The 19,419-nt window shown below is 48.8% G+C and overlaps 7 protein-coding genes across 7 annotated transcripts in view; 3 read left to right on the forward strand and 4 right to left on the reverse strand.

The window, feature by feature from the left end:
- The window catches only part of CNH01210 (Pi-transporter A-1, putative), a 2,851-nt gene extending 1,227 nt beyond the window's left edge, over nucleotides 1–1,624 (reverse strand). The window contains exons 1-3 of the mRNA XM_572311.2: nucleotides 762–1,624; nucleotides 594–705; nucleotides 1–540 (exon numbers count right to left, since the gene is read on the reverse strand). The exon at nucleotides 1–540 is cut by the window's left edge and continues 216 nt beyond it. Of these exons, the coding sequence (XP_572311.1) occupies nucleotides 1–540; nucleotides 594–705; nucleotides 762–1,328 (1,219 nt within the window). The 5' untranslated portion in view covers nucleotides 1,329–1,624. The remainder of the gene's footprint in view (nucleotides 541–593; nucleotides 706–761) is intronic.
- Nucleotides 1,625–3,053: 1,429 nt separating this feature from the next.
- CNH01200 (conserved hypothetical protein) lies at nucleotides 3,054–4,725 on the forward strand. The gene is made up of 6 exons (XM_572310.2): nucleotides 3,054–3,295; nucleotides 3,360–3,404; nucleotides 3,478–3,800; nucleotides 3,858–4,203; nucleotides 4,258–4,377; nucleotides 4,434–4,725. The coding sequence occupies exons 1-6, from the start codon at nucleotides 3,182–3,184 to the stop codon at nucleotides 4,590–4,592; spliced, it is 1,107 nt and encodes a 368-aa protein (XP_572310.1). The 5' UTR covers nucleotides 3,054–3,181; the 3' UTR covers nucleotides 4,593–4,725.
- Nucleotides 4,726–5,269: 544 nt separating this feature from the next.
- Nucleotides 5,270–10,228, reverse strand: CNH01190 (conserved hypothetical protein). Its single transcript, XM_572309.2, has 5 exons — nucleotides 10,018–10,228; nucleotides 9,751–9,970; nucleotides 6,407–9,694; nucleotides 6,258–6,355; nucleotides 5,270–6,207 (listed from the first exon to the last, which is right to left on the reverse strand). The coding sequence occupies exons 1-5, from the start codon at nucleotides 10,032–10,034 to the stop codon at nucleotides 5,436–5,438; spliced, it is 4,395 nt and encodes a 1,464-aa protein (XP_572309.1). The 5' UTR covers nucleotides 10,035–10,228; the 3' UTR covers nucleotides 5,270–5,435.
- Nucleotides 10,229–10,344: 116 nt separating this feature from the next.
- On the reverse strand, nucleotides 10,345–11,982 carry CNH01180 (hypothetical protein). The gene is made up of 4 exons (XM_572308.2): nucleotides 11,250–11,982; nucleotides 11,152–11,200; nucleotides 10,704–11,100; nucleotides 10,345–10,650 (listed from the first exon to the last, which is right to left on the reverse strand). Exons 1-4 carry the CDS (start codon nucleotides 11,947–11,949, stop codon nucleotides 10,549–10,551), a joined length of 1,248 nt encoding a protein of 415 aa, XP_572308.1. The 5' UTR covers nucleotides 11,950–11,982; the 3' UTR covers nucleotides 10,345–10,548.
- A 192-nt stretch (nucleotides 11,983–12,174) lies between these two features.
- On the forward strand, nucleotides 12,175–13,219 carry CNH01170 (conserved hypothetical protein). The gene is made up of 6 exons (XM_572552.2): nucleotides 12,175–12,279; nucleotides 12,329–12,340; nucleotides 12,550–12,628; nucleotides 12,702–12,805; nucleotides 12,869–13,085; nucleotides 13,143–13,219. Coding segments are annotated over exons 1-6 (423 nt in total). The 5' UTR covers nucleotides 12,175–12,270; the 3' UTR covers nucleotides 13,145–13,219.
- A 178-nt stretch (nucleotides 13,220–13,397) lies between these two features.
- Nucleotides 13,398–16,895, forward strand: CNH01165 (hypothetical protein). The gene is made up of 4 exons (XM_024658703.1): nucleotides 13,398–13,924; nucleotides 13,976–14,282; nucleotides 14,355–14,547; nucleotides 14,604–16,895. Exons 1-2 carry the CDS (start codon nucleotides 13,459–13,461, stop codon nucleotides 14,206–14,208), a joined length of 699 nt encoding a protein of 232 aa, XP_024514617.1. The 5' UTR covers nucleotides 13,398–13,458; the 3' UTR covers nucleotides 14,209–14,282; nucleotides 14,355–14,547; nucleotides 14,604–16,895.
- CNH01160 (hypothetical protein) lies at nucleotides 14,718–18,024 on the reverse strand. Its single transcript, XM_024657649.1, has 5 exons — nucleotides 16,972–18,024; nucleotides 16,009–16,918; nucleotides 15,904–15,957; nucleotides 15,111–15,844; nucleotides 14,718–15,057 (listed from the first exon to the last, which is right to left on the reverse strand). The coding sequence occupies exons 1-5, from the start codon at nucleotides 17,558–17,560 to the stop codon at nucleotides 14,963–14,965; spliced, it is 2,382 nt and encodes a 793-aa protein (XP_024513327.1). The 5' UTR covers nucleotides 17,561–18,024; the 3' UTR covers nucleotides 14,718–14,962.
- Between the last annotated feature and the right edge of the window lie 1,395 nt (nucleotides 18,025–19,419).

Here is a 19,419-nt window from a genome sequence, read left to right on the forward strand (position 1 = left end):
CGTAGAATAAAAAGTCGTTGAACAGCCAACCCATCGTGGTACCAACAAGACGACCAGCAAAGTGAGTGCCGACAAGCTTGAGAGAGTGGAGATCGTAGCCGGATTGGTTGACTCGCATGTTCTTCTTGGAACGACGAAGAGCAGCAGAAGTGTACTTCTTCTTGTAAAATCGGAAGTACGCGAGCCAGAGGGTCATGGCTGCCATAATAGCAAAAGAAACTCGGTAAGTCCACTGAGCAGAGACCTCAGAGTAAGGAGGGTTGCCAGAATGGTGGAAAATGAGGAGAAGGATGATCAAGACAGCCTGATTGAAGAGCTGACCCCAACCTTGCATGAGGAAAGCCAAGACGACATTCCTGCCTCGGTGAAGTTTGTCATTCTTTTGGCTGCCAGCGACAGATTTGCTCTCCATGGCGGTGGTAGAAGTCATGGGATATTCACCACCAACACCGATACCGTAGAAGAATTGAGAGAAACCGTAGCAAATGACCCAGCCTTCAAGATTGGTACCCCAAGCGGCGGTCAGCATGACAAGACCGACTATTGAAGATGTCAGTCTTTTGAAAAATGATCCGAGACGAGAAATGACTGACGAGTCATGATAAGCGCATCTTGAACAAGACCAAATTTACGACCGATCCAGTCACCCTCGATACCAACAAGAATCTGACCCAAGATGATACCAATGATTTGGAGATAGTCGACCTGTTTTTTTCTGTCAGTTGCAAGTCATAATCGGCATATACGATGATAAAACTCACAGCTGCAATCCAATTGGAGCTGCAAACTTCGTGAGTTTTCCAACACAATGGCCAAACAGCCTTGTAGAGGGCGGACAAGTTTCCGATGGAGAACAAGGCGTAACCTTCGGTGAACAACCCAAAACCTCCCATGACATAAGTCCTGCAGTAGGTAGTTAAAGGACTGAGAGGGTCTTTCTTGAACATCTGCCAGATATGCTTGAGCTCTCGACTGGTCTCCTCATTACTCTGCGCATCGATCCATTTTCTTCTTTCATTGAACGGTAAATCCGCCCAGTACACACCGTCATGATACGAGTCCTCAGGTGCGAGGTCTTGGAATAAAGGATGTGACTGGTCAAATTCTCGGTTGCTGAGTCGGGGATCGCGCTTCTCAGGATCGAGAGAGAATCGTGATGGGGGAAAAGCGCCGTCGTCGTCAGAGGACGTGTTGGAGGGGTTCAAAGGTTGGGTAGGCGGGATGGCAGGGGTGTTGGTGAGAGAGATAATAGTGGGAGACGGAACATCGCCAGGGGCGATCATGGGGGTCTGATCGTTCTCCCCACGGAGGATGAAAGAGAGGGCCATGGTGTTGCTATGAAGAAGGGCAGGCGGAGCTGTGGACGCTCTATAAGTAGAGGCCGCTGTATGCAGCTACGTCACGGTCCAATATGGTTTTCCTGGCGTAAAAAGTTGGAGCTGTTTTGGCAACGATCGCTCAGAAGCTTCTATGCACGGATGCTCGTGTGCCCGATTTCGAAGGAACGTGTTTTTGTTGCGGCGGGGAGCTATTCTGGGTGGGCCAAGAAGGGATGGTCGTGTGAGTGACGGGGGGATCTGGGCGTAGCGGAGAGTATATATTGCAGCGTCTACAGTGGAGCATCGTCGCCCCCCCGGTGGAGGCAGCAAAAAATTGAGTGGCCACTCACAAGCCAGCTCCATGCACGTTCGTGCCACAAACTACCCGATCCGGAAATTACATCACCCAGGAACCCAGAATATGCGTGCATCGTGGAGATCTGTCCCGTATTCCGTCTGGCTTTCTCAAAAGTCCTGATGTCAGCAACTCATTTTAACGAAGCAGTCCTTTGTTCGTTGAACACGAGATTAAAGGGCAACAACAACTCTTTTCTACAAGACTACAACCTATTGTTTCGATAATATGACCATGAAGTACTGCATATCGCTAACCACCTCAGCTTACTCTGTGCTCATAAATAACTCGGTGCTCTTAGCGCACTCGCTCTTCTCACGCGTCCTAGCAGCGGATGGAAAAAGTCAGATAGAGTTTTTATTGAAATGGGGTTAGAATCCAAAAGTCAATTCTTGATGTCCGCTTGCAGCACTAGGTATTAACAAGTAGTAAGCTGAATCCTGCATCAACAGCAAGCAGCAGTCGTAAACCTCGAAAAGCAAACCTCAGTGTCTTGCAGCGGGTTGCCAGGAGAAAGCGAGATAGACTTGAGGCAACCTTCGACGACCACGGGGATGATTTAGGTGGCTCGAAATCGTCAACCTGACCAGCATTCAGCAAGCACTGACCTGCACCACCTATTGACCACCAAGCCTCCACCGTCCGTCAACAGCTGCTTTTCTTTCCAGCTCGGGCCTCGCCGAAGCACCTTGCAGTACTCGTACTGCTACATGTTCCCTAAATAAGGACCGCCTGTGTATTTCTTTGTCCTATCCTGTCTGCATAGGAGTCCGGGAGGAAGGAAACCTTTTCCGGGATCTCTTGCCCCGTTCCTGGATACAATCACGGATTTTTCCTTATCCTACACTGGACTAACGGGTCCACCTTCTCCTCCACAAAGATTTTGGCCTATTCGGAATGCGAAGGAGAGTACCTTCTCTGTCCGCATAGATGACCTTCTTTGCAGCTCTCATAATACCGCTATTGGACACCTTATATACGTTTAATTAACAGATCTTTTGTCTCTTGTTGCATTCCTGGGCTAAATCATTTTATGGGTTCCAAAAATCCCTGAGATTCGCAGCAAAAATCCTGTTTTTAACCGAAGTAATTCCTCCACGGAATCCCAGCTTTTTCCGGGTTATTCATCGCAATTCATCTGGGTTGGCGGGCACTCGAACTGCGGCAATTTTGGGAGATGGGAGATGCGGTGTCACTTTCGACTTTCCTGACGTTATTCACAAAAATTTCTGTTTGCATATTCACTCCGCCGCGGTCTTGTCGCGTCGTCGACGTCAAAAACATCACTCGATAAGGGTGAAAACACAAGAGTGCTGCGCTAGTGCAAGCAGGTATGGAAATGATTCATATAAGAGGGCAGTCGCCAAGCAATACAAGAACATGACGCCTCTATAAATCTTCACTCACACCTTGAAACTTGTCAAGCCTGTATATCATCCTCTAACAATACCTTACCCACCTTTTGAACCCAAAGAGAACTGGAAAAGACCGCATTTGAATCAAGGAAATGATATCATCAACAGCAGCGACAGTCTTTGGACTCGTTTTGGCGAGCGTGGGAGTTCAAGCCTCCACCCCTCTTGTCAGGACGTACCAAGGAGACTCTTTCTTTGACCGATGGGTGAGCTGATTCTCCAACATGGGCTTTACTTGCTGGGCTTGTTGATTGACATGCTTGGAATCAGACTTACTACGGCAACTACGACAATACCACCAACGGTGACGCTATCGTGAGTTTTCAATCTCAGCTCCCTTGTCATGCCTGTGCGAAGCGGTACATTTGCTAAGATCAATTGACCGCAGTTTGCCAATAAATCCGTAGCCACTTCCACTCCCGAGCTCACATATGTGACGTCTGATGGCAGCGCCATCATCCGAGTGGACAACTCTTCTACCGTTCAGTACAACTACAAGCGTGATACTGTCAAGATCACCTCGACTGACAGTTACCCCGTTGGATCTATATGGGTTCTCGATGCCGTCCACTTACCATATGGATGCAGTGTCTGGCCTGCATTCTGGAGTTATGGTGCTGGTGCGACATGGCCTGAGGAAGGTGAAATCGATGTCATTGAGGGTGTGAACATGGGTTTCTCTAATCAAATGGCTTTGCACACCGAGGACGGGTAAATAATAATGCGGTTATTTTCTGTTACTACCTGTGGCTTACTCTCCATTGTTAGATGTTCCTTGGGATCTTCAGGCTCTTCATTCACTGGTATTGTCAACGACACTTCATGCTACTACGAAGACAACGACAATTCCGGCTGTGGCGTTACCGAAACCAACAATGCTTCCTATGGAGCCGCCTTTGCTGCCGCCGGAGGTGGTGTCTTCGTCACCGAGCTAGCCGAGTCTGGGATTTCCATTTGGTTCTTTAGCCGATCCGATATTCCTGATGCTATAAGCAATGCCGACGACGAGATCGACACTAGTACTTTGGGTACTCCCAGCGCTTATTGGGGTACTGACACCTGTGACATTACCAAATTCTTTGGTGACCAATCTCTTGTCTTCGATATTACTCTTGTAAGTGTATATCCAGCCATCATTTTTTTGGACCAAAATTAATCCATATGTTAGTGCGGTGACTGGGCTGGTCAGTCTAGCATCCTTGCTTCTACAGGATGCTCTGCTTTGTCTGGTTCCGACACTTGCTACACTACCTATGTGCTCGACGCTAGCAACTACGACACTGCATACGTAAGTGTTCGCCTTTTCTTTCGTACATTCTATCCTCTAATATACATCTTTTGCAGTTTGAGATAAACAGCTTGAAGGTCTACTCGAACGGAAGCTCCTCCAATTCCAGCTCTGACTCTAGCAGCAGCTCTGCCCCGTCTACTCACCGCTTCAGTGCCTTGGGATGGTTGTTGGCTGGTGTTATGGGCGTGTCTGCCTTGGTGGGGATGATGTAGTAATAGAAGTATAAAGGAAGAAAAAGATCATATTAGATGTTAGAACCGCTGCGTAACCCTCGGGAAGGGAAACACAGTTTGCCATGGACATTTCCCGCTAGTCAAGGAAAACATGTATCAGTTTTATTGGTCCTCTTCCTTTCCGGCGGCATGGTACAATGTCGCAGTCCATCCCCCCCGTAACCGGAATCTACGTATACTTCCAACTTATTTTCTCTGTCATTCAACGAAATGGCAACGAGCCTTCATAGGCAAGCCGAGTCCAACAGGTTTCAAGTTATGGCTTTACGATGCAGCCCTTTGCAAGTGAGAAGCTAGGGACATTCACTTTTATTTATTCCGGTTAATCTGAGGCAAATGATTGACGAAGATGGGCAGCGAAGCTGAGACCAGACACCTATTGGTTCGGATGATATAAGATTGGATCGGAAAGTTTTCGAAGAGTGGCCTTATATAAGCAGACTGCTATCGAGAGATGGTCTTTGCAATGTTTGATGATGTAGATTTTGAGAGCTCGGACAAATGATGAAAACTGTCATAAGCCGTGAAAAGAGACAACCGCGGATGATCTCCTCCATGACCAACCGGACCATCGCTAGAGATCGCTACCACTACCATAATTATTCAACTCTGAGAGCTGTTGAACATTAGCTGGCAAATGTCATATGTCTAAGAAGTGCAGCAAAATCATCATCAGTTCATCTTCTGCCTAGCGTACATCAATCCCCTGGATATTAAATACGTCTTTCCTGAAGCTATATACTTCTCCTTTCCCAACAGCTATCTTATAAATTGGGTATAAATGCAAGTGAATGAACCAATATGAGTGGTGAATGATCTAATCTAAAACTTTGGAGGCTCTCCTTCCAATGCTGCCTTGCCCCGCATGTAAACCGCCATTGGGTAACCCCTCTCCTCCATCCTCTGCAAAACCTCTGTTGCCCTCTGCTGGTCTCCACATGTGATCTCCGCTCGAATCATTGATTCGTACGTTGACGGTTCTCGGTAGACCACACCAGTCGTCGCAGCCTGTGTTGACGGCTTGGCGTGGCCAGATGAGGTGAGAAGAACAGGATGGTTGTTGGGAGCGGCGACACCAGTGATACTGTCTCCCATGGACTCAAAGACCTCACGGGCACGCCCAATGTTACCAGCTCTGGCATAGCCGTTAATGAGAACATTGTAAACGTAAGCCGTCGGTTGTACACCACTCTCAAGCATTCTAGTGTGAGCCTCCTCTAATTGCTCGATAGTACCTTGCTGACTGAGCACATTTAACCATGCCTCCCATACAACTGCTTCGTAGTCTCCACCCTTCTCTGGAATCTTGTCGAACACCTCCTTGGCCCTCTTGGCATCACCCGCGTGAATACCGTACGCGGAGATCAAGCTCGCCCAGTGAGTACCTTGAACTCGTACAGATTTGTCGGCAATAAGATGAGCGAATACGAGCTCCATAGCAGGGATATCAATAGGAGGGAGAGTGGCATAGGCGTCGATAAGGAGCTTGTAGGTGTGGGCAGAAGGAGGGACGCGAGCGCGTTGAAGGGCACCATAATAATAGAGGAAACGTTCTCGGTTGGGTTGGGTTTGAAGGTAAAACTGCATCATAGTGCTGGATTTGATGTCAACAGAAACTCAACAAGCGTAAAAAGTATGTCTTACTTGTAGGGAGGGACACGAGGTCGGAAATTGGGCTGGGAAGTCATTTCCTCGAACAAAGTCTCTGCGGACAAAGCATCGCCAACTCGACAACAAGCATTCTTGAACGCTTTGTTAGTTCAAGAAACTGCAGATATAAAGGCAAAACTTACGATAACAGCTCCGTAAGTAACACTGGATGGCCTAATCCTTTCGGACTTCATCCTCATGAACAGATCCAACGCACTTTCCGCCTTCCTGGCCTTACTTAATTTGCTGATAACAGTGTTGTACAAGAACAGATGAGGTTTCACACCCATACCGAGAGCTTCTTCCCATAATTCTCTAGCGACCAGCGCATCATCGGTGGTGTCTTTTGAAGAGGCAATCATGGTAGCATAAGCATCAGCACTGGGCGTGAAGCCAGCTTGGACAATACGAGCTCGATGGAGACCGGCCTCTTCGAGATAACCAAGGTGACAGCAAGCGATGAGCATAGCGTTCTCGGCAGAGTACCAACTCTGGGCTTGAACATCTGGTCTGACCAAAGAGTTGAGTACAACCTGGGCCAGCTCGTAAAGCTCCCGGACTTTAGGTTCATCGTTGCGACGGGCAAGATGATCCATCAAGGAAAGAATGATTTCGAGTCGAGGGACTTGGGAGACGGAAAGACCGTCTCGAAGGAGTGCGTAAGCTTCTAGAGGAGTGATGGTGGGATTACGGTAAGTGAAGCGCTCGATCGAGGAAGTAAGCGTTTGTGAGAAAGAAAGGGCAGGGGCAGAGGTAGCCGAGGAGGCATGAGATTGACTGGGAGAGGCGGCTTCGGAAAGACGTTCACTACCAGAGACAGTTTCGGATTGGATAAAAGTGGGAGAAACGGGTTGGACCAAGTTAGTGGCTTCTTGCTCGCCAAAGACCGCACCCAACATGGATCGAGCTCGCTCAGCACCGAACCTGAATATCACGTTTTTCACTAAATAGCCGATGGCCTGGTTTGAGGTCGCATTCTTCATATCCTCACTGACGTCGGTCGCCGCGAGATCCTGCATCAATTGCTCAAGCGCCTCATCATATTCCCCCTCGTTTACTTGCTTTTGTTCAACGACAGTGAAGGCATCGAGAAGAATATAGAGCGATTCCTTGCTCAGATCGCGCTCATCAACAGGCTTGCTTTTCTCTGAGATATATGCCTGGATGAGCTTCTCCGCCACGAATGGCGTCAAATCAGCGTGATGCCGGCCAAATGCCTTGATCAACTCGATTCGGTACTTGAAGGGTATGTCTTCCTTAGCGATTTGGTCGCAAGCATCATTCAGTCTTTGGATGGTGTTGGCAGGAAGCTTTCGGGCAGAGATGAGATCAACGACGCGAATCATATTGGTATAATCGCTAGCCTGAGCGAGGAGTGTAAGGTGGAGGACGACAGTTCGCAGATCGAGTTGAATGGGAACGGCAGCAAGTACTTCCTGCGCACGGGCGAGCGTGCGAGCAGCTTCTTCAGGAGTCGAGCGAGCGGCGTGGTGAATAAGAGCAAAGTTAGTCTTCCACGCGACGGTGCGCAGGCTGTGTTGGGCGCTTGGTTGAGCCAACTCATCACGAATCCCCCCAAGCCCAATAACGACGTCAGCAGCGTCAAACCAACGTCCCTTGAGGAGGAGCTGTTCTGCAAGGACAATGGTGTGTTCAAGGGTGAGTCGATGGGGCGAGTTCTGAGTAACAATAGCAGAGGCTTGCAAGCTGTTGAACCACTCTAAGGCGAGGTCGAATTCACCAGCTCGAGCAAGGGCAGTTACAAGTACACCGCACGTCCTGTGGGTGGCAGGCGGCACCTCAGCCTTAGTTTTCTTTTCTGCGACCTCTGCCATTTCTCCAAAAACTTCAAACGCTTTGCTCAACTCCCCAACTTCAATGAAAGCACTTATCACAATATCCCAAGGCTCCCGCATGGCTCCTTCGATCCTGACATCATAGGCTTCACGCTGACCGCACGCAGCGGCCCAGTCTTCTCGACTTGCGGTCTTGGCCAGACCTCGGTACTTGTTCCATACTTGACTAAGAGCAGAAGCGTCCTTGATTTTAGCGTAGGCCAAGAAAAGGTGCTTGTAAAGCGATATTATACCTGGCACTTCATGGGACTCGGCGTGCTCGACCAACTGTTCCATCACAGTTACATCAGGCTTCTCCAGTTTGCTCAAAGCGTCTAACACAGTGCCATGTATCGACACGACAAATCGCCCAGCCTGGCCTGTTAAAGCCGCCGCTCGGAAAAGCCTGACTGCCGACAAAACATTGTTTTCGGCGAGGTATGCCTCTATGTTTGCGTCGTTTTCAGCCGCTACTTCAGGATCCCAAGTCTGATTTCCACTAATTTCGGACCGCCACAAGCCCCAAGTCTTTTGGCGTTCCCAGATCTCCTGACTCCCTCTAACGTCTCGCTCTCTCATAGCCAAAGCTCGGATTACTGCGCCGTAGGTCATACTATCAGGGATCATGTCTTTCTCTAAAAGCTCGTTGTAAATTTCGAGGATTGGCGCGATGGATTGACCAGGACTTCGAATCGCAAGAGCCGCAATGAGGCAGGCGTTGTAAATCCTGATAGAATAACCGGATGGAAGGGGGTAATGCTTTGACAATTCTGGAACACCAGGAAGACTGTCTGGAGAGAAAGGTGGAAGCGATCGAGGAGAACGATAATGGGTGATGAGGTTTTTCACGAGTTCGGCATTTCCATTCTGTTTCGCTTGGCGGAGTGCTTGGAGAATCGCCTCTTCACGCTGTTTGTCCTCCTTCTGCTCGTGAGTCGCAATACTGGAAAGATCAGCAGGAGGGAGGTCGAGCGATGGCCGCTCAACTGCAGCAGTGGAATTCCTCCTGATCCCTCCCAACTGCCAACCAGCTGTGACTGTTGAGGGCAAATCTCGTCCAGCAAGGTCCATCAACACTCGATTGGGCTGACCGATCGTCCTAACCTCTCGCCCAGCACGAGGAGTCATCAACTCCAATTCTTCAACCGCCTCGATATCCTCTGCTTCAAGAGCTCGAGGTGCATTAGATGTTGTCGAAAGAGCACGAAGACCTATTGATCGAGGCTGAGGAATACCGACCTGGAAAATGTCGAAAGAAGTATGGGAACGGGATAGTGATCGGGTTGAAGTAGACGTTAAGGGTAATCGGCCAGAGGTATATTCGGCGATAGAATCTCGTCTGTGGATTCTGGGAACATCTTCGAGTTCAACGACCGTAAAATCCTTACCCCCTTTTCGTTCTTCAATTGCTCGTCGCGCCCGAACAGAATCATTGAGGTGAACTATTCGTGGTGTCTTGGACAGACGGTGTTTAAGGAGTAGAGATGTATTTGAAGAGGATGAACTTGAAGCGTCCTTTTTTCGCTCGTCAGAGAGGGTGGAAGAAGGATCGAAAGAAGCTGTTTGAGGGAGAGAGAGGAAAGCTCGCGCGTGACCCTACCGTCTGATCAGCTTTTCTTGCCACCATGCATTTTGCAGACTTCCCCACTCACGGTATATCCTCCACCGGCACCTGCGCCGCCACCATAGCCTGTCCGTCCAGCATGTCCAGACGCACCACCGGCCTGGGCAGAATGTTGTCCCTGAACAATTACTGAATTACTCGTGCCATGCTGAGGGAGATGGTGTAAAAGAGAAGGGTTGGCGGTGAAGTGGTCTGGAGAGGCAGGGGAGTGAGAAGAGGGGAGACGGATGAAGGGACGGAGGTGGGAACTAGGGGAATTTAGCTGGAGCTGGGAGCTGTGTTTGGGAGTACTTACGTTGCTTTTGTGAACATGGCTGCAAGATGAAGGTGTTAACGAATGTCGAATGGGGGTGAAGTGAAGTTGTCCTGATCCGTGTTGGTTCTTCTATGCTGTCATTCTTTTCTTGCAGTGCAGCGGGGGAGGGAGACAACGGTGGCGGAGATGTGCTTGCACGACTTTTCAGCGATATCTGTAATCTTTTTCCTACTCAACTCAATCTTTTCTTGCCCATCTGCCGAAGACGCATGCTCAACTTTTCGGCAACCGTCCTCATGCCTCCACTCCGATTTCTTCCGGCGTTACGGCGTTTTATCTCTTTTATCGCTCCATATCCCGACAAACCCTACGTTATCTCTTATGCATCATGCAAGCTAATGGTCTAATATATTTACAGCGTGAATAAAAAGGCTGACGGCCTATGCAACTTGCTACAGTGTAGGTACATGATGAATGAAATTTCGTGAAAGAACATGGTGAAATACCGCAGAGAGATTTGAACTTCGTGATCGTTCATCGGTCATTAGTTATCGCCAGCTTATCGCCAGCTTATCGCTGAAGTGCAGTAGACAGCCTGACTTGTAATGGGATGACTCCTCCTATGCCAGAATTCGGCGGCCCATACCCTCCAGCAAGAGCCTTTCGGCACACCTAGACGATACAATCAGAACCTGACCTCTTCCAATATGTGACGATTAACTTACAGGGCACTCTCCTTCAACAACCCACTTTCCATCCACACTCCATAAACCGTTCAACACCTCTTTCACTTGCACATCTTCCATCTCCTCAATCATACCCGCTATTGCCGCGTCTCTTTCTTCCTCAGGCCACTTTTGCTGCAGCAGTCCCTGCTCCATCTCTGCAATCTTTTGATCCATGTACGCCTGGCGTAGCATATCAGCTGTCCAATGAGTGGGTTGCTCCTCTTTGACTCTGGAAAAGCCGTGCCCTCTGCGTGTGGGAGTCGAGCCTCGAGTACGACCCCGACTGCGACCACGATGAGGTAAACTGGCAAATGGGTTGGGGTAAGGATTGGGATTCCGTCTTATAGCGGCGAGTAGGGAAGAGTGTAAGCACCCAGCACATAAAATGTGTCCACTGTTGGCAGACAGTTAGTTTATTACAGAGATCTAAGAGAAAGAAATATACCATGGTGTCAAGATAGCGGGATTCGGAGCGTTAAAGCAAATAGGGCAATCTGAACATGTCGGTCAAATCATATTCGCATCTCCAAACGTTTGACATACGATAACCAGTCCCCAAGGCGCTGCTCTCATCCAACCCGGTTCCTTCATTCTCCTTTTCAGTCTCCACACTTTTTGCCTTTACACTTTGAAGACCCAAAAGTTCGTCTTCCTCATCGGACGAAATCTCAATAGGGATCGATGATGGTACAGCTCTTCCTTTTCCCTTTTCTTGGGTGGTATATCGTGGACCGTATTCGTCGGAGGAAGATAACGAGTCCTCGTGAACTAAAACCGGCGTTGACTGATTGGTCCTTCTCTCGTGTGTACCGCTCCGACTGGTAACTGCGCTGCGTGTAATCCGACGAGAATGTACACTTGCGAGCGTCTGTCCTCGACTTACGGCCTGAGGCGAAATAGCCACGATACTATCACCACTCCCATTACCATTCTCACTTTCGCTTTCGCTGATCTCGATCGGTTCTTGAGCAGCCCTTGATTGACTTCGTGATGGAGCGCCACTTGCTACTACCGAAGGGGTTGTTACAGTGGCCGCTGGAACCAGTAACGCTACTCTTGATGACGAGGAGCGGCTAGACTCTCTACTACCGCTTCTGCTTGCGCCATTGCTTCTTCCGCTGCTTACACTGCCGGCCCGAGAGCCATCACGAAGCCTTCTCCTTGGTGCTATAGGGACATCTGCGATAGTCGGTCTGGGCCTTAGAGAAGCATGTGGGGAGGGAGGGGATGCTGCTGGAGGCATCAGTAGATACGTGACTAAGGTTGTCGCTGTCAACTACTCGAAATGAATAACTGGAGCTTTGATTAACCATTATCACCGGTTCAATGGCAAATGAAATAATCCCGAGCAAGGGTAGGCGGGCTGCAAAAGTCACGCAGATTTGTTGGGATATAGGCACGCGAAAAACGATTTGGCCGGTCTTTGTTCCGCCACCCTCTTTTCGTCACTCCTTGTGTAACACTTTCACTCCATCTGCTATACCTATAAAAGACCCTGCCGACTTGAAAAAGAGGCAGCGACATCACTTTTTAGTACTTAAGACACAGACATAGGTCTATCAAAATGCCCAAGGTGAGTTTTGGATGTCAGCGGATTGGGCGAAGCTAATGGGTTTCTGCAGAACAAGGGAAAGGTTTGTGTGCTTCACTTGATTATTAAAAGTAATATTGGTAGATCTAGAGCTGACCATGGTACTTGCCTGCTCTTCTTAAATCTCATCATATCGCTGCTGCATCTGTGATATATCAATATCAACTTTCGACATTTATCCACCCACATTATCAACACGACTCGCTTCGATTGTCAAAAACTCATTTTCTCCTTGGTAAATGAATCTCGCAGGGTGGCAAAAACAACCGACGAGGAAAGAAGGAAGACGGTGAGAACAAGCGAGAATTGATCTTCAAGGAAGACGGTCAGGGTGGGTCATTTTCCATCATTTTGCTGCCAGACCAGACTGTCTTCTTTATCCAGTGCTAAATCAATACTTGTAGAATACGCTCAGGTTGTCAAAATGCTTGGTAACGGTAGATTAGAAGCCAAGTGTCAGGATGGCGAGTCTCGTCTTGCTCAAATCCGAGGCCAAATGAGGAAGAAGGTACGTTTTCCCCATCTATCTCGGCTCTTCCTTTTTATGCTCACTTCATTACCTTCAATATAGGTTTGGATTGTTGTCGGCGACATCATCCTCCTCTCTCTCCGAGATTTCCAGGACGACCGTGCTGATGTTATCCACCGATACACTCCTGACGAAGCTCGTAACCTCAAAACCTATGGAGAGTTGAAGGACTTCCAGCTTGTGGAGAACCAGGAGGCTGGTGGCGAGGAGGACGAGGAGGGTGGTATTGAATTCGAGGAGGCTGACATTGATGACATCTGTAAGCCCTTTGCTCTGCACCCATGTTTGAAAAGACAGCCACTGATGGCCTATGCAGAGACGGTTGGCGTGGTTTTTTGTGTATATAAGGAATGCATCCAACTATCTAGTGTTTATCGTGCTTTCTCTTTTTTCCATGTCATCTGGTTCATAATATCATCGACACTGTCATGGCCGTTGTCTGCATCGTGCGGAATTCGAAAGAAGGGGATTGGGCGACCCTCTCCACTTACGTAATTGCATCCATGACGAGCGCTAGCGTTTGTGTCTGTTCTCTATTTATTGCTTCTTTCGTTCTTTCGTCCTTAATTATAGATAATTGTTTCTTTTGCTCACATTTTGCCGGATTCTTCAAGACCGTTATCCTGCGTACCATGTCGTCTCCCTTCCCAATCCCTCAGCTCACCTATCCGTCCCCTTCCAATTCCACTTCTAACCCTGCAACCTTTGCTCCTTCTCCGCTATCTCAATTCGTAGCATCTGCATTGGCTTCGACCACGCTCGCTCCCGGATCCAACGGTGGTGGAACAGGTAACACACCCAATTTAGGGACTATGGGCATCTCTCCCAACTTTAGCTTTGGCCTCACACCGTCCAACTTGTCTCAAGGTCCTACTTCCAATATTCCGTTTTCCCAACTTGCACTTCTCAATTCGACCGAGGCCACAAACGCGGCTTTACCTGCAGAGAACGATGGCACAGGCTTGTTGAGGGGCTTGGAACAGGCGGATGGGGTTTTGGGAAGGATGGAAGAGCTGTTGAAGGAGATCGATAATGTTGAGAAGGGTGTGTTCGGGGATGGTGAGGGAATCGGTAGATTGGAGGGGTTGTACCTCGAGTGTACGTCTTTTCTCCCACATCTCATGAATCATCGTGCTAAAATTAGTTTAGATACCCAGCTGTTATTAGGCCTCCTTGGCTCATCCCAGTCCCAGCTGTTCGGCGCCCTCCCAATCTTGCCTGCAAATGAGCAGTTAGAAAAGAAGGAACCTACAGCGCAAGATTTGGCAGCATGGGCAGAGGAAAGGGCTTCTCTCGAGTTTTCAAGAAAAGAAGCGTTACGCGCAGGAGGCAAGGCTGTTCTGGACGTTCTAAGAGCTAGTGCTGCTGCAGGAGGGAAATAAAGTCAGCTAAAGCGCTGAGGAGAAGGATGGGTGATCGTAGCTGAAATCACATGTTAGGAAGCTGGCGCATTGCTGTAAGTGCCTGTTTTTCACTCTGATGTCCGCGGACTCTCCAGCTGCGAGCGTCAGGCTAACTCGTAGAACAGATTGTGGCTACCATCATCCAGATGCCCTGTGGGGCGATAATCAGGGCGCAATGGCCATGGCAGCGTTCCGCTAATAGATCTGGCTTGATGTTGGTCGATCTTAATAATGAAGACAGCTTTTTCTATTCGACAAAGATTTATGCCGGAGGAGACATATCGAACTAGTCGAATTTCTGTATTTCATTAGCGTGTTGTGAGTAATCTCACTCAACATTATTGTTTGCTTGATCAATTGACGACCTTGCCTAGGCATATCTGCATTCATCACCCTACGTCACGATTTCTTAAAGATTGCGATTCGAGTTCGAATTGCGTCACTGTCACTCATGTCCTGCGCCACTTCAACTCCTGGCACCATCAATAGTCATGCCAATGCATCGCGACAATCTATGTGAAGTGTCATTACCTAGCAGCATGATTATGCGAACCAGATTAATCCCCAAAGTCTCCTCGCGTATATACAGCTACAAGTCCGCAAACTATTCGTCATTCGTTAAATTGGTCATTATGTACCACAACCCAAAAACTTCTTTCTTCTTCGTTCCATTCTTCTCCTATCACACACCTACGTTTCTCCGTGAAAGTCTTGCCATTGAAAAGGCATCAGATTATGCAAAGCGAACAGCTCTTGCGCGGTCCTCATTGATAGGCACTTCTTCCTCCACTTCAAAGTCACCCATGCCAGACTCGTTGAATTCAGACACTATACTAAAATCAGAATACTTGCTCCAAACCAACAACAACAATCAAACTCACTGATGTCAAGGGCCATTTTCTTCGCGGCTCGCCGTCTGCTCGTTGTGGTACTGGTTTTGGAGCTAACGCTCGGGATTGAGTGGATGCTCTGCGCATCCGCAGCCTGTTCAGGCGCGTGAAGTGTAGTCGAAGAACCAGCTAGAACTGACACTGGAGCCACAGGAACGGGCGTGGACGCCTGAGCTTCAAGTCTAACCTTCTCAGCTTCCGTCAACATTTTCTTTTCCTTCTCTTGCGGAGCAGGGATAGCAAACTTCGGAATGCTAGGCGGCGCGACTGTTGGTGGCGGAAGCTTGGCAGGGATAGGTTGGTTGAGTCTGGCGGGTGACAGGGAAGTTTCCGAAGCTTGTCGCAAGTTGGAGCCACGGGTAGGAGGGGTGTACAACCCGAGATCCAAACGATCAAGTCGACCACGGATCTCTTCAGGGAGAAGCATGGGGGATTCCTCCTTGGCAGCTTCCTGCTTGTCCTCTTCGACAATGCTAGCAGGGGCACGGGACGGTGTAGGAGCCTCGGGCAAGCTCTCCTTTCGAGGAGGGCGGCCGATAGGGGAAGAAACCGAGTTCCTGACTGGTGTACCGGTATTACCGCTTTGGTAGGACGTGGGTCTGCTCTTGATGGAGTGGGAAGGGGTGAGACGCTGCATGTTGAGAGCGAGTGCGAGGTCGTCACCTCGGGCTGAACCAGTGGAAAATGCTTCCCGAATGGCGTGGCCGTGACCTTCCTTCTCCGCACTATCCCATCGTTTAGCTCACAAACAAAAACGACATTAGTAGCCACGACCATGACGTACCGAATAACAACAGCGATAGACTTGATTTGCTGTATCCACTCTCTCAGTTGCTCCCTAGACATCTCGTCAGTGACATGACAACCCACAAAAAAATTGAAAACTCACGCATTCCTCATCTCGACAATCCATTCCACGCCCTCACCCTCCCTTTCTTCACCTTTCCCATATCCAAAACCAATACGCATAACAAACTTCCTCTCCCCATTAGTTTCTTCCCAGAAACCAGCTGTACTGTCCGCTTTCAACATCATTCTTTCCAACTCTACTTGAGGCTGAGGAGGGGAAGGTTTTATCGGAGAAGTCGACGATTTGAGGGATGATCGAGGAGTCGTGGTGGGGATGGAAAAGAGATGCAGATGAGCAGTCGTTTTAGCGGCATCCGTTTCCGACTCAGAAGTGATGACATGGGCCGCTTCAGGATTGGGTGAACCGACAGGGGTGTTTCCGCCAATCTTGAAGCTGGTTAATATCATCTGCTGGCTGATCCACACGGGTCTTTTTGAAGAAGGCGAGCTGCCGTTTCCAAGCCCGCCAGCAAGGTTCCTGAGTGAACTACTTCTTTCCTTCTCGATAGAAGAACTGTCTGTGCGTCGGATGACAGTAGCGGAGAGAATTTGGATATTTTCCAGTGATGAAGCGGTGGTGGGGAAAGAAGGTAAAAGAATGGAAGTGAGTGCAGGGCTGAGAAATGGGGACGGAGCTCTGGAGGACAGAGTTGATGGGCTGCTAAGTGGGATAGTTTCCTTAGTCGCCGGAGCTTCGGGGAATTTTTCGAGGATCATTTTGTGGTTGGAAGCAGCAGGTTGACGGTCGGTATTGGCATATGATGGAGGCTGAGATGGCGTAACAGAAGAGACGGAAGCGTGTTTAGAATGCAGTGATTCCTCCCTCTCTGTCCTCGACTTTGTGCCAGGTGCATTCGTCGGCGTAAGGTGGTGGTATACGGAAGACATTGTAGTGTCTGTCCTTCTCGATGAATAGGTTGATAGTGACAAATCGATAGAGGGTTGCATGGCTGACAACACGTTATTAACTAGTGATCCAGCACATTCTGAAAGTCAAACTTACAGTATTCGCCGGTGGAAAAGCTGTCGATACTGTGCACCTGTTTGAGCTTGTCCAACTTCTCTCTCTGCCTTGTAGCGAAGAGGGAACTCTGTTCAGACTCCTTCTTCATGCCTAGGCCTTTCAGAGCGTTTCTGAATCCACCTTTCTTTCTCGATGAGGTGGTGCTTCCAGACGTAAGACTCGGCAGACTAGGTGTTGACCCGCCACTAGCACTTCCTGCATTGTAGTATGCGCCGCCTGAAGTAAGGTCCAAGACTGATTCCATTTGGGGGTCCAGCACAATGGACGCAGAAGCAAGGCTACGCCCTTCCTTGCTCTTCTTCTCCTTCTTATGACTTGTGTCTCTCATCTCCCTTGTACTGTGCTGTGGATGCGCTGATGCTAAGACGCTGCCCTCCGCGCTCTTCTTTTTACCGGAAAGCTTAAACCTGCTCTTTCTATCCTTGTCTGCCTTTGCATTTGACGGAGGATTAGGAGCGGTAGCAGGTAACGCAATCTCGCCAACGTCTGCAATAAGGTCCTCGTCTGACCCGAAGGAGAGCTCGTCTTCGATGCCTAAACCTGTTGAGGGCTGCTGAGTGCGGGGCATTTGCTGTCGTACTGAGTGTGGTGTTGAGGAAGATGTCAAAGACTATTGCAGGTTTTTGAGTTGCGGGAGCGGCGGGATGGCGATGGGCGCTGAGCAGTGGACGATGGGAGGAAGAAATGTCTTGGGCGCAGAAAGAAGCTCGGGTGGGGGAATGTTCGCAGAAGAGGGCTGATGCACAGGAACTGATTGATGGACTGATGCTTTTGGCTGGTCTATGATTGCTGATGTTAACTTTGCGAAACATCAAACATCCAGATGTGGTATGCACCCCTGGAAACTGCAAAAATAATCTTCTCCAACAGAAAAAGGGTCGAGCAGCAAGGAGGGCACTTTTGCTCTCCTGCATACACTCCGCCAGAGCGCAGACTGGGCTATGCAGAGGCACGTCGATCTGTCGAAATCTGTCGCTTGCCCAGATTTTATCAGCAAAGCGGGAAATGGAAGGGAACGAGGGAGGGAGAGCGGGGGAAAGCGTCTAACGAAAAGTGAAACCAGAAATGTGATCCAGGTTTCGGGTGCCCCTGCCCTGTTCTCGGATACCGGATGTCGGCGTGGATCTCCATCTCGCATCCACCCACCATCCTTTTTTCCGTGCACTTCTCGTTCATCCTCTGATGCATATTTCAGCTTGACCTCTTTTTTTGCTCCCTTTCGTCCATAGGGCCCATAGGAAGCCGCGACCTCGAGCGTTTACCATTCATCACATGTTGTCAACAAAATCATAGATAGACAGCAGAGAATACTTAATCCCCTACGTACTGCATGCCATGCATGCTACCAGCAGCAGCGTCGGATGATACAGCAGAATAAATTATTAGTAGTCGCCCATGCAGTACTCTGGTTTCTTTCTGATATTTCCAGCAGCTTCCACTTCATCTTTGTAGCTTATCGTACATAAAGGGCGGGCTTACTCTCATAGTTTTTTGCCCTGGCAATGTTTTAACTGGCCTACTACAGCTTATAAGTACCAATAATCTTCACACTCTCTCCGTCGTTTTTTATTCACCAATCTTTCCCGTGCGTCCCCCGCTTTCGTCATCCTATGGTTCCTTGACAGCCCTACTAGGGAATCTCTTAAAAAATCAAAAACTCCGCACATCATGCTGTGCCTTCCATGTGTCATGCATTTTCTTCCAGATTTTTTGCGGCAGGGGTCACAGATCACCCAACATCCTGCACCTTGCGTTCCGAACGGCGATTGTTTCCGAAGCGATGATTGATCTCTTCTGTTCTTCTCCTGTTGACTTTTCCATCTTTCGTTCTCTTGAATTGCCTAATCCCTTGCTGCGCGAGGCTTCACAGAAGGATTACCGATTAAAGCCCAGAAGCTGTTGCGTTCGCTACGAACAAAACGCAGATGTCATGTTATGTAGCGAGTAAATAATATATAATAACAACAACAGATCGTCGTCGGATGGAACGAGTCCTGTCCTCTGTGAATTAGTTGCCCGGAAAAACATGTCTGTCCCTTCTTCCTTGCTTGCATGTCCATGTTCACCTTTGTCTTCTTTTTGAAAAAAAAAAAAGAAAAAAAACTTGAAAACTCTGCTAACTTTTCATCACTGTTCCGGGCATCGGCCCGGCTACATTTCATCTCATAGGCAACCCAAATATCCTCCTGTCGTTTTCGTTCGTACAACTTTTTACTCTTCTCCTTACATCTTCTTTCCTTCTTCTTCTTCATTACTTCATTCTTCATTTATTAGCAAGCATTATCATTCCTTATCGTTTACCCTTTGTTGCTAATGTATTCCTCATTCCTCAAGGCCCGCGGATTGAATCAATCAGCCTTCGTGATACAGGAGGCCGGAATCCAAGATTGGGGTCAATGGATACCAGGAGCCAGGAGCCGGAGGAGA

Source organism: Cryptococcus neoformans, assembly GCF_000091045.1.
Source record: "Cryptococcus neoformans var. neoformans JEC21 chromosome 8 sequence".
Taxonomy (NCBI): domain Eukaryota; kingdom Fungi; phylum Basidiomycota; class Tremellomycetes; order Tremellales; family Cryptococcaceae; genus Cryptococcus; species Cryptococcus deneoformans.

Excerpts from the sequence above, each read along its gene's own strand:
- CNH01180 (XM_572308.2), bottom strand. The coding sequence starts at position 11,949 with ATGCCTCCAGCAGCATCCCCTCCCTCCCCACATGCTTCTCTAAGGCCC. Across the intron at positions 11,201-11,249 it reads CGCCTTGGGGACTGGTTATC|ATTGCCCTATTTGCTTTAAC; the intron begins GTATGTCAAACG and ends CGACATGTTCAG. Across the intron at positions 10,651-10,703 it reads TTGTTGAAGGAGAGTGCCCT|GTGTGCCGAAAGGCTCTTGC; the intron begins GTAAGTTAATCG and ends TGTATCGTCTAG.
- CNH01190 (XM_572309.2), bottom strand. Across the intron at positions 9,695-9,750 it reads GTGCCGGTGGAGGATATACC|GGTCACGCGCGAGCTTTCCT; the intron begins GTGAGTGGGGAA and ends ATCAGACGGTAG. Across the intron at positions 6,356-6,406 it reads TTACTTACGGAGCTGTTATC|AATGCTTGTTGTCGAGTTGG; the intron begins GTAAGTTTTGCC and ends AAAGCGTTCAAG.
- CNH01170 (XM_572552.2), top strand. Across the intron at positions 12,629-12,701 it reads CTTCAAGGAAGACGGTCAGG|AATACGCTCAGGTTGTCAAA; the intron begins GTGGGTCATTTT and ends CAATACTTGTAG. Across the intron at positions 12,806-12,868 it reads GAGGCCAAATGAGGAAGAAG|GTTTGGATTGTTGTCGGCGA; the intron begins GTACGTTTTCCC and ends CCTTCAATATAG.
- CNH01160 (XM_024657649.1), bottom strand. The coding sequence starts at position 17,560 with ATGCCCCGCACTCAGCAGCCCTCAACAGGTTTAGGCATCGAAGACGAG. Across the intron at positions 15,958-16,008 it reads ATTGTCGAGATGAGGAATGC|GGAGCAACTGAGAGAGTGGA; the intron begins GTGAGTTTTCAA and ends CGAGATGTCTAG. Across the intron at positions 15,058-15,110 it reads GAAAATGGCCCTTGACATCA|TGTCTGAATTCAACGAGTCT; the intron begins GTGAGTTTGATT and ends ATTTTAGTATAG.
- CNH01200 (XM_572310.2), top strand. The coding sequence starts at position 3,182 with ATGATATCATCAACAGCAGCGACAGTCTTTGGACTCGTTTTGGCGAGC. Across the intron at positions 3,405-3,477 it reads CCACCAACGGTGACGCTATC|TTTGCCAATAAATCCGTAGC; the intron begins GTGAGTTTTCAA and ends AATTGACCGCAG. Across the intron at positions 3,801-3,857 it reads GCTTTGCACACCGAGGACGG|ATGTTCCTTGGGATCTTCAG; the intron begins GTAAATAATAAT and ends CTCCATTGTTAG.
- CNH01165 (XM_024658703.1), top strand. The coding sequence starts at position 13,459 with ATGTCGTCTCCCTTCCCAATCCCTCAGCTCACCTATCCGTCCCCTTCC. Across the intron at positions 13,925-13,975 it reads GGAGGGGTTGTACCTCGAGT|ATACCCAGCTGTTATTAGGC; the intron begins GTACGTCTTTTC and ends AAATTAGTTTAG.